Raw genomic sequence first — 17500 nt, 5'->3', positions numbered from 1 at the left:
CTTTTGGAGAAATGGTACAAAAACAAATAGATTTTTTCACACCAGAAGAATTGTTTTCTGACGAATCGTATACTGATTGGAGTTTTATCAATGAACTAAAAAGAATAAATTTAAGTAAGGAGTTTATAAAGAGAGTCGAATATTTAGATAAGGAATATTTATATAAGGAATCTTTTGATCTGGGCATACTTGAAAAAAGGACTCGATTTTCTAATTATGAAACTAATGAAGAAACTAATAATGAAACTAATAATGAAACTAATAATGAAACTAATAATGAAGAAACTACTACTGAAACTAATAATGAAACTAATAATGAAACTAATAATGAAACTAATAATGAAACTAATAATGAAACTAAAAGAAATAATGAAATTAAAAGAAATAATGAAACTAATAATGAAACTAATAATGAAACTAATAATGAAACTAAAAGAAATAATGAAACTAAAAGAAATAATGAAACTAAAAGAAATAATGAAACTAATAATGAAACTAATAATGAAACTAATAATGAAACTAAAATAAAATACTTGCCTAAAATATATGATCCTTTCTTGCAGGGACCCTACCGCGGAAGAATCAAAAAATTGTTTTCACCTTTAAGTGAAAAAACAAACACGGATCCGTTTTGGATAAATAAGATTCATGTTATACTTCTTGCTACTGATTATTACGAATTTGAACAGACAATAGATACACTCAAATCATTATCAACAGAAAAAGAACTTTCTTTATTGACAGAAACAGAAGATGAACAGACAATAGATACACTCAAATCATTATCAACAGAAAAAGAACTTTCTTTATTGACAGAAACAGAAGATGAACAGACAATAGATACACTCAAATCATTATCAACAGAAAAAGAACTTTCTTTATTGACAGAAACAGAAGATGAACAGACAATAGATACACTCAAATCATTATCAACAGAAAAAGAACTTTCTTTATTGACAGAAACAGAAGATGAACAGACAATAGATACACTCAAATCATTATCAACAGAAAAAGAACTTTCTTTATTGACAGAAACAGAAGATGAACAGACAATAGATACACTCAAATCATTATCAACAGAAAAAGAACTTTCTTTATTGACAGAAACAGAAGAAGAACAGGGAAATATCGATTCCGAGGATCGAGTCAAAATTTTGAAATTTTTATGCAATATAGTTATAACTAATCCCGACAATCAAACAATTATAAAAAAATCTAATGGAATAAAAGAAATAAGTAATGGAATAAAAGAAATAAGTAAAGAAGTTCCTCGATGGTCATACAAACTACTCGACATTTTCGAACAACACCATAGAGGAGGCGAGGAACACATGATAACAGATTATGCAATTCGTTCAAGAATCTTCCGGTACGCAATAGTTTTTTCTAAGGAGGAGTTAAAGGATGATTTTTTTCTACCAAACGATATAGAAAACGACCTATCTTTGATGGAATATTCGCCAGAACCGAATTTTCGTCGAGACATAATAAAAGGTGCCGTGCGTGCCCAAAGACGTAAAATAATTAATGGGGAACTGTTTCAATCAAATGTGCATTCCCCACTTTTTTTTGACAGAGTAGACAGCCTCTTCTTCAGAGTGTTCAGATCTTTGTATTCTGATATTTCTTGGCTGATAAAACTAATATCTCGAAATTGGATATGGAAAAACAAAGAATCACAAATTTCTGATTATACAGAAAATGAGGAGGACATAAGAGAAGAAGACGAAGAGATAAGAGAAAGCATAGAAAAGATACAAGAAAGAGACAAAGAGGAAGAAAAAAGAAGAGAAAGCATAGAAGAGATACAAAAAGGAGACAAAAAGAGAAAGAAAAAAGAAGACAAGAGTCAGAGGCAGATGACTTCCTGCTGGACGCAGCAGAATTTTGGGATATCGTCTTTTTTGGTCAAGGACCAAGGGGCATCATGTTAATAGCCCAATCGATTTTTAGAAAATATATTCTATTACTTCATTGATAATAGCTAAAAACATTGTCCGTATTATTATTTCAAATTCCTGAGTGGTCCACGGATTTCAAGGGTTGGAAGCGAGAAATACATGTTAAATGCACTTATAATGGTCTTCAATTCTCCACAAAAGACTTTCCAAAAAATTGGTTATCAGAAGGTATCCAGATCAAGATCCTATATCCTTTTCGCCTGAAACCTTGGCGCGGATCTAAACTGAAACCCTCTCATAAAGATCCAATGAAAAAAAAGCATAAAGATCCAATGAAAAAAAAGCATAAAGATCCAATGAAAAAAAAGAAAGTTAAAAAGAATGATTTTTGCTTTTTAACAGCTTGTGGACTGGAAAGTGACTTACCTTGCGGTCCTCCTCGAAGACGGCCTTCGTTTTTTCAGCCTATTTTTAACGAACTAGAAAAAAAAGTGAAAAATGGAAAATTTTTAAAAAAGGAAAAAAATTGTTTCGAAAAGTCTCAGGAGAAACAAAAATTCCATTTGTAAAGGGAATAATAAAAAAACTTTCAAAAAGAAATCCAGTTTGGAGTTGAGAGAAGAATTGGGCGAAACTAAAAAAGATTTGGGCGAAACTAAAAAAGATTCGATAATCAGTAATAAGATGATTGACGAATCATCCCTTCAAATTCAATCTATGGAGCGGACAAATTATTCATTAACAGAAAAAAAGATAAAAGATCTGACTGAGAGAACAAACACAATCAAAAATCAAATAGAAAAATTATAAAAGACAAGAAATTAGAATCATCAAAAAAATTTTGGAAAATATTAAAAAGAAGAAATATTCGATTAATCCGTAATTCTATTTATTTATAAAACTTTTTATTCAAAAGATATACATAGATATTTTTCTATATATCATTAAATATATCATTAATATTCCAAGACCCAATCCACAACTTTTTCTTGAATCAACAAAAAAATGATTGATAAATTCATTTACAATAATGAAGCAAATCAAGAAGAATTAATAAACCAAATAAAAATACAATTCATTTTATTTCAACTATAAAAAATATAAAAACTCACTTTCGAATATTAGAAATCAAAATGCAAAAGCTTTTTGTGACTTATCCTCCCTCTCACAAGCATATGTATTTTACAAATTATCACAACCCAAGTTATTAAATTCAAACCTATCCTTCAATATCACGGAACATCTCTTTTTCTTAAAAATGAAATAAAAGATTATTTTGAAGAACAAGGAATATCTCATTCCCAATTAAAACATCATTATGGGTTAAGACAAAAAATCTCTGGAATAAAGGAATGGAAAAACTGGTTAAGGAGTCATTATCAATACGATTATCAATACGATTTAGTTCAGAGTATATGGCTTAGATTAGTACCAGAACAATGGCGAAATAGAGTCAATCAACACTATATGGCTCAAAATAAAGATTTAACAAAATGGGATTCAGATGAAAAAGAAAGATTAATACATTACGAAAAAAAAAATGATTTTCAAGCGAATTCATTACTGAATCAAGAATATAAACTGAATCAAGAACAAAAACGGAATCAAGAACAAAAATATAAAAAAGATAATTTTAAAAAACACTATAGATATAATTTATTATCATATATATTTATTATATATCAAGATATGAGGGACTCATATACTTATGGATCACCATTACAAGTAAATAAGAGGGAAGAGATTCCTTATAATTACAACATGGATAAACGAAAATTTTTTGATATATTGGGGGATATTCCTATCCATAATTATCTAACGGGGAAAACGGGGAAAACGGGGAAATTTTCGCATAGAAAATTTTTTAATTGGAGAATTCTTAATTTTTGTCTTAGAAATAAGACCGATATTGAGTCCTGGGTCGATACCAGTACCAAGAGTAAGAAGACCAGTACCAAGAGTAAGAAAACCAGTACCAAGAGTAAGAAAAATATTAAGACTGTGATTAATAATTTTAATAATTATCAAATATCGAATCTGGAACTTTGGTTCTTCCCAGAATTTGTGCTACTATATAATGCATATAAGGTTGAACCATGGATCATACCAATAAAACTACTTCTTTTCAATTTTAATTTTAATGGAAAAAAAGAGGATCTTGTATCAGATGCAAAAAAAAAAAGAAAATTTAGATCCGTTCTCTCAAATCAAGAAAAAGATGTTGAAGAAGATTATGGTAAATCATCCAATCAAGAAAAAGGTAAATCATCCAATCAAGAAAAAGGTAAATCATACAATCAAGAAAAAGATGTTGAAGAAGATTATGGTAAATCATCCAATCAAGAAAAAGGTAAATCATCCAATCAAGAAAAAGGTAAATCATACAATCAAGAAAAAGATGTTGAAGAAGATTATGGTAAATCATACAATGAAGAAAAAGGTAAATCATACAATCAAGAAAAAGATGTTGAAGAAGATTATGGTAAATCATACAATGAAGAAAAAGGTAAATCATACAATCAAGAAAAAGATGTTGAAGAAGATTATGGTAAATCATCCAATCAAGAAAAAGGTAAATCATACAATCAAGAAAAAGATGTTGAAGAAGATTATGGTAAATCATCCAATCAAGAAAAAGGTAAATCATACAATCAAGAAAAAGGTAAATCATCCAATCAAGAAAAAGGTAAATCATCCAATCAAGAAAAAGGTAAATCAGATCAAGAAAAAGGTAAATCAGACAATCAAGAAAAAGATGTTGAAGAAGATTCTGGTAAATCAAAAAAACATAGAAAGGAAGACGAGAGCAAGAGAGAAGCTCGTTTATTCCTACAAAAGTATTTGTATTTTCAATTCGGATGGGATGCTGATTCTTTCGATGAAAAAATAATCAAAAATATCAAAGCATATTCTTTCATTCTTGGCCTGATAAATATGAATGAAACTTTTCTATACTCTGTTAGAAGAGGAGGAACGAATCTGGATATTTTGATGGATTCGGCGGATAAGTTACTTTTAACTTATCAATACTACTCAAAAAAGGAGTATTGATTATCGAACCAATTCGCCGGTATGTAGAAATTGATGGACAATTTATTCTATATCAAACTATAAGTATTTCATTGGTTCATAAAAATAAACATGAAATTAATCAAAGACGCAAAAAAAAAAAAAGACGCAAAAAAAAAAACTATATTGAAAAAAATAATTTTGATGAATCCATTGCAAGACATCAAAAAATGACTGAAAATAAAGACAAAAATCATTATGATTTGTTTATTCCTGAAAATATTTTATCCCCTAACCACCGGAGAGAATTGCGAATTCGAATTTCTTTCATTCAAGGGATAAAAATGGTATGCATAGAAATCCAGTATTTTTAAATAATGTAAAAAACTGTGGTCAAGTTTTGAATAAAAACAAACATCTTGATAGTGATAAAAAGAAACTAATTAAATTAAAGTTCTTTCTTTGGCCCAATTATCGATTAGAAGATTTAGCTTGTATGAATCGCTATTGGTTTAATAGTAATAATGGCAGTCGTTTCAGTATGGTAAGGATACATATGTATCCGCGTTTGAAAATTCGTCAATGGTACATTTTTCCATATATTATGATTGAAAACCGGATTGATTAATTTTATTTGAAAAAATTATAAAGTTCATAACGAACTTAAAATCATTGTGCATATTAAAATGAATGGTAATTATTATTATTACTGATCAGTAAAATTCACATTCAAAAAAAGGGGGAGAGAAATTTTTGTTTTATGGTAAAAAATTCATTCATCTCAGTTATTTTTCAAGAAAAAAAAGGAAGAAACAAGGGGTCCGTTGAATTTCAAATAGTCAGTTTCACCAATAAGATACGAAGACTTACTTCACATTTGGAATTGCACAAAAAAGACTATTTATCTCAGAGAGGTCTACGTAAAATTCTAGGAAAACGTCAACGGCTTCTGTCTTATTTATCAAAGAAAAATAACATACGTTATAAAGAATTAATTAGTGAGTTGGATATTCGGGAATCAAAAAATCGTTAATTTGATTGAATTAGTCGATTTATATATTTTTCATTTTGATGTACTTCTTTTCGTTTTCAACAATTCATGTAAGAATGAATCGAGGAAAAACTTATGAATCTATCAGCTACAGAAAAAGACCTTATGATAGTCAATATGGGACCTCACCACCCATCAATGCACGGTGTTCTTCGTCTCATCGTTACTCTAGATGGTGAAGATGTTGTTGACTGTGAACCAATATTAGGTTATTTACACAGAGGAATGGAAAAAATTGCGGAAAACCGAACAATTATACAATATTTGCCTTATGTAACACGTTGGGATTATTTAGCCACTATGTTCACGGAGCAATAACCGTAAATGGACCAGAACAATTGGGCAATATTCAAGTCCCTAAAAGAGCCAGCTATATCAGAGTAATTATGTTGGAGTTGAGTCGTATAGCTTCTCATCTATTATGGCTTGGACCTTTTATGGCCGATATTGGTGCACAGACCCCCTTTTTCTATATTTTCAGAGAAAGAGAATTAGTATATGATCTATTCGAAGCTTGCCACCGGTATGAGAATGATGCATAATTATTTTCGTATCGGAGGAGTAGCGGCCGATCTACCCTATGGCTGGATAGATAAATGTTTGGATTTCTGTGATTATTTTTTAACAGGAATTGTTGAATATCAAAAACTTATTACGCGAAATCCTATTTTTTTAGAACGAGTTGAAGGGGTAGGGGGTTTATTGGTGGAGAAGAAGCAATAAATTGGGGTCTATCCGGCCCAATGCTACGAGCCTCTGGAATCAAATGGGATCTTCGTAAAGTGATCATTATGAGTGTTACGACGAATTTGATTGGGAAATCCAGTGGCAAAAAGAAGGAGATTCATTAGCTCGTTATTTAGTCCGAATCAGTGAAATGACGGAATCCATAAAAATAATTCAACAGGCCCTGGAAGGAATTCCGGGGGGTCCCTATGAGAATTAGAAATCCGATGTTTTGATCGAGAAAGGGATCCAGAATGGAATGATTTTGAATATCGATTCATTAGTAAAAAACCTTCTCCTACATTTGAATTACCGAGACAAGAACTTTATGCGAGAATGGAAGCCCCAAAGGGAGAATTAGGAATTTTTCTGATAGGAGATCAAAGTGGTTTTCCTTGGAGATGGAAAATTCGCCCGCCGGGTTTTATCAATTTGCAAATTCTTCCTCAGTTAGTTAAAAGAATGAAATTGGCTGATATTATGACGATACTAGGTAGCATAGATATCATTATGGGAGAAGTTGATCGTTGAAATGATAATTTATACAACAGAAGTAGAAGATATCAATTCCTTTTACAGATTGGAATCCTAAAAGAGGTCTATGGGATCATATGGATGTTTGGTCCCTATTTTGACTCTTGTATTGGGAATCACAATAGGTGTACTAGTAATTGTATGGTTAGAAAGAGAAATATCTGCAGGAATACAACAACGTATTGGGCCTGAATACGCCGCCCTTTGGGATTCTTCAAGCTCTAGCAGATGGAACAAAACTGCTTTTCAAAGAGAATATTCTTCCATCTAGAGGAAATACTCGTTTATTCGTATTGGACCGTCTATAGCAGTCATATCCATTTTACTAAGTTTTTCAGTAATTCCTTTTAGCTCTCGCCTTATTTTAGCCGATCTCAATATCGGTATTTTTTTATGGATTGCCATTTCAAGTATTGCTCCTGTTGGACTTCTATGTCAGGATACGGATCAAATAATAAATATTCCTTTTTAGGTGGTCTGCGAGCTGCTGCTCAATCGATTAGTTATGAAATACCATTAACTCTATGTGTTTTATCAATATCTCTACGTGCGATTCGTTGAAATATAAACTTTTCTTTTCCCTATTCTTTCGTTCTATAAAATAAGCTGAATGGATTGAATAGATATCTTCGTTATTTTATTATCCTTCAGGTTGATAAACTAAATTAGATAGTTATATATGAGTGAAAGAAAGCAGCTTATAAATTCGCAGTAAATTAAACAAAAAAAAATTTAATCTCATTTCCTATGTACAAGAGTTAAGTGGAAGAAAACATAAGTGGAAGAAGTCTTTACCCCAAGACGGGTTGATTAGTCAATCTAGCTTGAAGCGGGCTCAAAAGATCAACCGTATAGAGTTTTGGCTATCCTTTGTATAGATTCCCATACATGTATTGCCAAACCAAACGGGGGATTGAACAAAAAAATGAGTGGATGGTTAGGAACACCAAAATACACAAAGGATTAGTAATGGAGATTATGTAATTATATAAAAGGATATTTCTGGATAACATAAAAAGAATACTAATTGGGGCTTTAAATTAGTAGAAATGAGTAGGCAGTACTACCCACGATTCCGGTCCAGAGTATGCTCCTATCCACCGATTAAAGTAATGACTATCAGGAACGAAATAATCCTTTACTATTTTTTAGTTTAAGCCCCCATTCGTAATTTTCTCAGATCAGAAAGAAGAATAGGAACGAAAAAGAAAGAATAAAAAATAAATATTTTTTTTTTTTTATTCTTTCTTTCATATATATAGAGAGATATAATCTGTGTCATGATTTATGAGCTAATGTAATATTTAATTTTTTTCGTAATCGAAACAATGGGTTGAAATATCTATTGATATTTCTACAAGAAGTATTTTATTGAAGGCTTAAGTTATTACTCAACAAATAAAAATTGAAATTAGTAACGGGCGAGATCAATTCAGAAGCACTTTTTTTATTCTTCATAATATAGCAGACAGAATTCCATTGGTATAATTTTGGACCTTCCAATCCATTTTTTCTCTATCTATTCTACAACCATACGAAGAGAAATAATACTGATTCGGTCCTTAAATTTATTTGTGACCCACGAGGAGCCGTATGAGTTGAAAACCTCATGTACGGTTTTGGACTAGCGATGGGAACAGTGATGTTATCATCGACTATAATTATCTAACAGCTCAAGTACAGTTGATATAGTTGAGGCGCAATCAAAATATGGGGTTTGGGGATGGAATTTGTGGCGTCAGCCAATAGGGTTTATCGTTTTTCTAATTTCTTCTCTAGCAGAATGTGAGAGATTACCTTTTGATTTACCAGAAGCCGAGGAAGAATTAGTAGCAGGGTATCAAACCGAATATTCGGGTATCAAATTTGGTTTATTTTATGTTGCTTCCTATCTAAATCTATTACTTTCTTCCTTATTTGTAACAGTTCTTTACTTGGGGGGTGGAATATTTCCATTCCGTACGTATTCGTCCCTGAGCTATTTGAAATAAATAAAATGAATGGAATCTTTGGAACGACAATTGGTATCTTTATTACATTAGCTAAAACTTATTTGTTTTTGTTTATTTCTATCGCAACAAGATGGACTTTACCTAGGTTAAGAATGGACCAATTATTAAATCTTGGATGGAAATTTCTTTTACCCATTTCTCTCGGTAATCTATTATTAACAACTTCTTTCCAACTTCTTTCACTGTAAAGAAAAAAAGAATACGAGATTCATGACTTGGTTCAAACAAGAGAAAGAAACAAACATAAAATTATTCATAGATATTCACGATATGTTCCCTATGGTAACTGGGTTCATGAATTATGGCCACCAAACAGTCCGAGCAGCAAGGTACATTGGTCAAGGTTTCATGATTACCTTATCCACGCAAATCGTTTACCTGTAACTATTCAATACCCTTATGAAAAATTAATCGCATCAGAGCGTTTCCGTGGGCGAATCCATTTTGAATTTGATAAATGCATTGCTTGTGAAGTATGTGTTCGTGTATGCCCTATAGATCTGCCTGTTGTTGATTGGAAATTTGAAACGGATATTAGAAAAAAACGATTGCTTAATTACAGTATTGATTTCGGAATTTGTATATTTTGTGGTAACTGCGTTGAGTATTGTCCAACAAATTGTTTATCAATGACTGAAGAATATGAACTTTCTACTTACGACCGTCACGAATTGAATTATAATCAAATTGCTTTGGGCCGTTTACAATGTCAGTAATTGACGATTATACAATTCGAACAATTTGAATTCGCCTCAAAGAAAAACTGAGTAAGTAAACCTCCTATTCTATTAAAGAGAAATTTCCAATTCTTTTAAGGTTCCGTTTTGGTTTAAGTTAAAAGAATATTTGTTTGACTTAAAAGAATGAGGCCTTTACTCTTTGTTTGGTCAATAAATAAAATTCAATTACAAATTAACTGGTTGATAAGAATTTCGAATTCATTTTTCTTGAAAATCTATTAATATATTCGTAATTATTTCGAAATATATAGTTTCAAAAAACAAAATACCCTTTCGAACCGAACAAAAAAAAAGAATTAAAAACGAAACAATAATTGTACTTAGATCAATTCACACCTAATAGATTAGGATTTTATTCAATTAGGAACGTATCATAAAAAAAAAATTCTGGTCGGGTCAATAAGATCATGAAAAGCATTTCGATTTATTTATCTCTTATTTTACATATAATGGATTTGCCTGGACCAATACACGATTTTCTTTTAGTTTTTCTGGGATCGGGTCTTATATTAGGGGGCCTGGGAGTGGTATTACTTACCAATCCAATTTTTTCTGCCTTTTCATTGGGATTGGTTCTTGTTTGTATATCCTTATTCTATATTCTCTCAAATTCTCATTTTGTAGCTGCTGCCCAGCTTCTTATTTATGTGGGAGCCATAAATGTTTTAATCCTATTTGCTGTGATGTTCATGAATGGTTCAGAATATTATAAAAATTTTAATCTGTGGACCATTGGGAATGGCCTTACTTCGTTGATTTGTACAAGTATTCTTGTTTCGCTAATTACTACTATATTAGATACATCATGGTACGGGATTATTTGGACTACAAGATCAAACCAAATTATAGAACAAGATTTGATAAGTAATAGTCAACAAATTGGAATTCATTAGCAACAGATTTTTTTCTTCCATTTGAATTCATTTCACTAATTCTTTTAGTTGCTTTGATAGGTGCAATTGCTGTGGCTCGTCAGTAATAAATCTTCTAACTAGGAATAGCAAGCAATCCAAATTAAACTTTTTCTGTCTTATCGCATCTATTTTCCTTGAATTCTTGTTCGTGTATAAAATATAAAATAGAAATTCGTTTATTCGAGATATTTCCAATATATTCTTTTTGTTATATTCTATTCTAGTCAATCAAATCCGTTGAATTATTGTTCATATTAAATGAATCGAAATTGATAAGGAGTTGGTCAATGATGCTCGAACATATACTTGTTTTGAGTGCCTATTTATTTTCTATCGGTATTTATGGATTGATCACGAGTCGAAATATGGTTCGGGCCCTTAAGTGTCTTGAACTTATACTGAATGCGGTTAATATAAATTTTGTAACATTTTCTGATTTTTTGATAGTCGGCAATTAAAAGGAAATATTTTATCAATTTTTGTTATAGCTATTGCAGCCGCTGAAGCAGCTATTGGATCAGCTATTGTTTCCTCAATTTATCGTAACAGAAAATCAACGCGTATCAATCAATCAACTTTGTTGAATAAGTAATATTAATAATATTAAATTATAAGATTCACCAATTTGAATTAGCATGTCCAATATGTTGGAATCTACATCATGTTTTCGAAAACGTAAGAAATCAAAGTATCTTGGTCCTTTCTTATGAGTTGATCCCGAAGGAAATTGATTAGAAAATTTCTGGTAAATCGTTGATTCATCTGGTGTTTAACTATAATGATTCATTTACAAGTTTACTAGATTGAAATTTTATGATGTTCAAAAAATTATAGATCCATGTCACATTCAGTAAAAATTTATGATACATGTATAGGGTGTACTCAATGTGTCCGAGCCTGCCCCACCGATGTGTTAGAAATGATACCTTGGGATGGATGTAAAGCTAAGCAAATTGCTTCCGCTCCAAGAACAGAAGACTGTGTTGGTTGTAAGAGATGTGAATCCGCTTGTCCAACAGATTTCTTGAGCGTTCGAGTTTATTTATGGCATGAAACAACTCGAAGTATGGGTCTAGCTTATTGATACGTTCCCGAAAACCCCACTTGAATACATTTTGAATCCATTTTATTTTTTTTTTACTGAAAAAACCCGTGCTCAAAAAAATCTTTTTTGAGCACGGGTTTTTTCTGGTCCAAGTGCATCTTGTCTTTACCACGAATTATTTTCCTTGGTTAACAATAATTGTAGTTTTACCAATATCTGCAGGTTCTTTAATTTTCTTTCTTCCTCATAGAGGAAATAAGCTAATTAAGTGGTATACTATGTGTATATGCATATTTGAACTCCTTCTAACAACCTATGCATTTTGTTATCATTTCCGATTGGACGATCCATTAATCAGCTGGAGGAAGATTATAAATGGATAAATTTTTTTGATTTTTACTGGAGATTGGGAATAGATGGACTTTCTATAGGGCCCATTTTACTGACAGGATTTATCACTACTTTAGCTACTTGGCGGCTTGGCCAGTTACTCGAGATTCGCGATTATTCCATTTCTTGATGCTAGCAATGTACAGTGGTCAAATAGGATCATTTTCTTCTCGAGACCTTTTACTTTTTTTCATCATGTGGGAGTTCGAATTAATTCCCGTTTATCTACTTCTATCCATGTGGGGGGGAAAGAAACGTCTGTACTCGGCTACAAAATTTATTTTGTACACTGCGGGGGGTTCCATTTTTTTATTAATAGGAGTTTTGGGTATCGGTTTATACGGTTCTAATGAACCAACATTAAATTTTGAAACATTAGCTAATCAATCGTATCCTGTCGCACTGGAAATCATATTCTATATTGGATTTCTTATTGCTTTTGCTGTCATTATACCCTTACATACGTGGTTACCAGACACCCATGGGGAGGCACATTACAGTACTTGTATGCTTCTAGCCGGAATTTTATTAAAAATGGGAGCGTATGGATTAGTTCGCATCAATATGGAATTATTACCCCACGCTCATTCCATATTTTCTCCCTGGTTGATAATAGTGGGTACAATGCAAATAATTTATGCAGCTTCAACATCTCTTGGTCAACGGAATTTAAAAAAAAGAATAGCCTATTCCTCCGTATCTCATATGGGTTTCATAATTATAGGAATTGGCTCTATAACTGATACGGGACTCAACGGAGCTATTTTACAAATAATATCTCATGGATTTATCGGTGCTGCACTTTTTTTCTTGGCAGGAACGAGTTATGATAGAATGCGTCTTTTTTATCTCGACGAAATGGGTGGAATGGCTATTCCGATTCCAAAAATATTTACGATGTTCAGTATCTTATCGATGGCTTCTCTTGCATTACCGGGCATGAGTGGTTTTGTTGCAGAGTTGATAGTCTTTTTTGGAATAATTACCAGCCAAAAATATTTTTTAATGCCAAAAATACTAATTACTTTCGTAATGTCAATTGGAATGATATTAACTCCTATTTATTCATTATCTATGTCACGTCAAATGTTCTATGGATACAAGCTATTTAATGCTCAAAGTTCTTATTTTTTTGATTCTGGACCACGAGAGTTATTTGTTTCGATCTCTATCTTTCTACCAGTAATAGGTATTGGTATTTATCCGGATTTTGTCCTCTCATTATCAGGTGAGAAGGTCGAAACTATTCTATATAATTATTTTTATAGATAGTTTTGATGAATAAAACAAAAAATCAAAAAGTAATCCTATGATTTTTAAAATTGTTCGTTGTACAGTGAAAAAAAAAAGAAAGAAGTCTTTTTTCTTCTCTTAAGTTTAAGTTAAGTAAAAAAAGGTAAAAGAATTAAATTGAATTTTAATCAGACATCTTTGGCTTTTGTTAGAACCTTTTGAATCAAGTAGTGGAGTGATTCAAAAGGTTCTTGACAGCTTACAATAAGTTTTCTTATATATACGCTGTCCTATCTTAGTATTTGTTAGGCTTAGCCTTTTTATTCAATTCAATTAGATGTTAATGTAAATGAACCATAACTATGTAAACCTATTCCTAATAGATTGACCCCAAAATAGCATATCCAAATTATAAGAAATCCCATAGAAGCCACAAGTGCGGAATTTACACCTTCCAAATTTTTATTTGTTCGGGTATGTAAATAAATCGCGAATACGGTCCAAGTAATAAATGCCCAAGTTTCCTTTGGGTCCCAATTCCAATATGATCCCCACGCCTCATTAGCCCATACGGCTCCCGAAAGAATTCCTATGGTTAAAAAGATAAACCCGAGACTAATAATACGATAACTCCAACGATCCAATTGTTGAGTCAATTGATACCTGTAAAAATTTTTAGAAGAAAGAAAATAAGTGTTTAATAAAACATTGCTTCTTTCATTCATGTATTGGATTTCGCCAAACGAAAATGACTGATTTAATAAATTATTGTTTTTACCAATAATTTTTATGGCTTTTCGAAATGTAATGACTAGAAGAGCTACTGATAATAATGATCCACATAAAAGAGCTGCATAGCCTAATACCATCATACTTACGTGCATCATTAACCACTGGGATTGGAGAGCAGGCGCTAATATTGCGGATTGATGCATTTTGGTTAAAAGACCCGAAGTGGCAAAGCCTTGGGTAAAAATAACACTTGGTGCGGTTATTGCGCTTAAATCATTTTTACGCTTTTTAAAATAGTAAACCATATGAATAAGGGAGAAACCCCATGAAAGAAAGATTAATGATTCATATAAATCACTTAATGGGAAATGTCCTGAATAAATCCAACGAGTGACTAATAATCCTGTTATACAGAAAAAGGTAACTATCATGCCCTTTTCTGATGAATCATATAGTCCTACGACTTCATCGACTAATAAGAATAATGTTAAAAAATGAATTGTAATTACAATTGAAACGACCGAAAAGGATATATGAGTTAATATATGCTCTAAAGTTGAAAAAATCATAAGAATTCTGAAAAAAGCGAGGGTTTCTAGATTTTATGGAATGGAAATCAGGAATTAAATTCATTATAGGACTTATTCTATCTCTTTTAGAAGATACTATGCCGCTACTCGGACTCGAACCGAGATGCTCTAGCACTGCTTCCTAAGAGCAGCGTGTCTACCGATTTCACCATAGCGGCTTGCTCGAAATCATAATAAGCCATTTTTTATTCAATCGTCGAGATTGAAGGTGAAGGGGTCAATTCAATGTAAAATGTAAAAGAAGCATTTAATTTAAATTGATGAATAAAAACTCGTTTAAATAGCAATTTGAAGGTTCAAAAAGAATCTTTATTATTTATCGTTTTATTTAATTATCCTTTTTTTTATTTAATATTTAATTTAATATTTAATTATTTCAACAGAGATTTTATAGTTTGTGTTTTCCTAAAAGAGAACTCCTCTATTGTAACTAAACTAACTAGTTGTAACTTCAATTCATAGATAGAATTCAACAAAAAAATGTTCTTTATCATTTTAATTTTTTAATGATTCATCTCTCATTCTTTTATATGATTTTTATGAATCTATAAAAAAAAAAATGCTTATCAATTGAATGAATAAATGAATGAAAAAATATTATTTTTAGAGATCACAATTTCAGCACCACATCCAATGATTTCAAAAGATTTATGTAATTTGCATAGCTTTGTATTAATCGTTAGGATTTTGCGTTTTAAGGATTTATCAAACCAACTAGATATTGGGTTGTACACGTTACGTTATATAAAAAGCGTTTCGATTCCTGTCATAATTGTACCATACTTCAAAAAAGTATTTCGAATTTCGAATTCTAAAAATATGTCTTGATTCATCTTCTTATACAAACATAGAATTTTTTTAGATCATTTTAAATTGATACATTATTTGTATATCCACTAAATTATAAAGGGAGTTTTCTCAATTGGGTTGAAAGCAAGGGAAGGATATATAGTAATTCAGAGAAATAATGATTCATAAAGTTACAAAATTGAAACTTAATGGATTAGTTTCAACAACCCAGTTAAAGCTCTTATATATATGTGCTCCGATATAGCTATAGTATAAATATACAAATTTTTATTATTTAATTATTTAATTATTTATTATTATAAATTGAAATTGAATATTATAAAAATAACAAATTATTATAACACTAAGATACCAAATGGGGCGATGGGGAAAATGAGAATCCCCATCCCGGAAATGAAAAAAAAAAAGATATTCAAAAAAGAAAACCTTTGTATCTTATTCGAGTTAAACCAATTCAGATTAAAAAAAAATTATTTGTCGTACAAAAAAACTTTTTGAATTACCCGTAAAAATAGATCTCGATAATGAAAAAGCTTTCAACGCCGCCCAATATCCTTTCTTTTTCCAAACATTTTTTCGAATACGCTTTTTTGATGTAGAAGTACGTTTTTTTGGAACTGCCATTCAAAAAAAAGGTTATTTAGTGCTATAGTTGGATGTCAAAGACATCTATTTTTAAAACAAAATGATCGGTGTCTTTATGTCATTATTTATCTATTCCTATAGATTTTCTAGATTAATAGATTTTCTAGATTATAATTATCTATATACTACTATATAAATTTCATAAGAACTAAATAGAGATGGGAAAATAACATAAAATGCTTCTATTCTAGAAAAAAAAAAAAAAAAAAATATGATATAACCTTTTTTTATTTATATTCCATACACTATCCAGAAAAAAAGAAGAATTTGTATTTAATTTATTGGTACCTTTCTTTTTTATATCTCCATTCAAATCTATAGGATAGATTAGGATCTATTATGATATATAAATTGAATTGATGAAATCAAAAAAACGTAAAAAAGAGTCTTTCCTTCTCTATCTCTGCCTATTTTTTTTGTCGTCCTACATTTATAATTTATACATCTCCATTTATACACGAAAAATACATCAAAACAAAAAAATGTAAAAAAACCATTTTATTTACCTAATAAAAAACAAACTTGAATTTTTTTCTATTAATTGGTAATTGGTCAAGCTCGAAGAGAGAGTATGCCCAATTTTCATTTTCAATCAAATTCGAATGAGACTCGTAATTAATCTGTTAAAGGATACATAATTTTGAAAAAAAAAAAGAATATTTTTTTTTTTCCATTAGTAACTCGGTGATATCATTTGATTACTTCTAACTTCGAAATTTGAATATTTTTGAAATATTTGAGAAAGATTAAAAGATTAATAATAGAAAATTCCAGTTAACTTTGTAATATCTTGATTGTATTATTGCTCCCTTTCCATCAAAAGAGATAAGAGCCGGTGAATCAGAAACGATTAATTAAGAAAGAATAAGAAAAAAGTTTTTATGGAGCATACATATCAATATTCATGGATCATACCTTTTGTGCCACTTCCAATTCCTATTTTAATAGGAATGGGACTCCTACTTTTTCCGACGGCAACAAAAAATCTTCGTCGTATGTGGGCTTTTCCCAATATTTTATTGTTAAGTATAGTTATGATTTTTTCGGTCGATCTGTCTATTCAGCAAATAAATAGAAGTTCTATCTATCAATATGGATGGTCTTGGACCATCAATAATGATTTTTCTTTCGAGTTTGGCTACTTTATTGATTCACTTACCTCTATTAT

General features: G+C 30.8%; 2 protein-coding genes across 2 annotated transcripts in view; both read left to right on the top strand.

Annotated features, from left to right (window-relative positions):
* The window catches only part of LOC149506010 (uncharacterized), a 7923-nt gene extending 6492 nt beyond the window's left edge, over window positions 1-1431 (top strand). The window contains exons 2-3 of the mRNA XM_089757903.1: window positions 564-1369; window positions 1404-1431. Coding sequence (XP_089614029.1) covers window positions 564-1369; window positions 1404-1431 — 834 coding nt within the window. The remainder of the gene's footprint in view (window positions 1-563; window positions 1370-1403) is intronic.
* Window positions 1432-3977: 2546 nt separating this feature from the next.
* The window catches only part of LOC149506001 (uncharacterized), a gene marked incomplete at its 5' end in the record, with an annotated part of 92646 nt that continues 79123 nt past the window's right edge, over window positions 3978-17500 (top strand). Inside the window, one exon of the mRNA XM_089757902.1 lies at window positions 3978-4611. Coding sequence (XP_089614028.1) covers window positions 3978-4611 — 634 coding nt within the window. The remainder of the gene's footprint in view (window positions 4612-17500) is intronic.

This window comes from Durio zibethinus, unplaced genomic scaffold (genome assembly GCF_047325235.1).
Source record: "Durio zibethinus cultivar Kanyao isolate XHJ-2024 unplaced genomic scaffold, ASM4732523v1 HiC_scaffold_2, whole genome shotgun sequence".
NCBI lineage: Eukaryota > Viridiplantae > Streptophyta > Magnoliopsida > Malvales > Malvaceae > Durio > Durio zibethinus.
The sequence above is the reverse complement of the archived record's forward strand: the minus strand, read 5'-3'. Positions and strand labels throughout refer to the sequence as shown.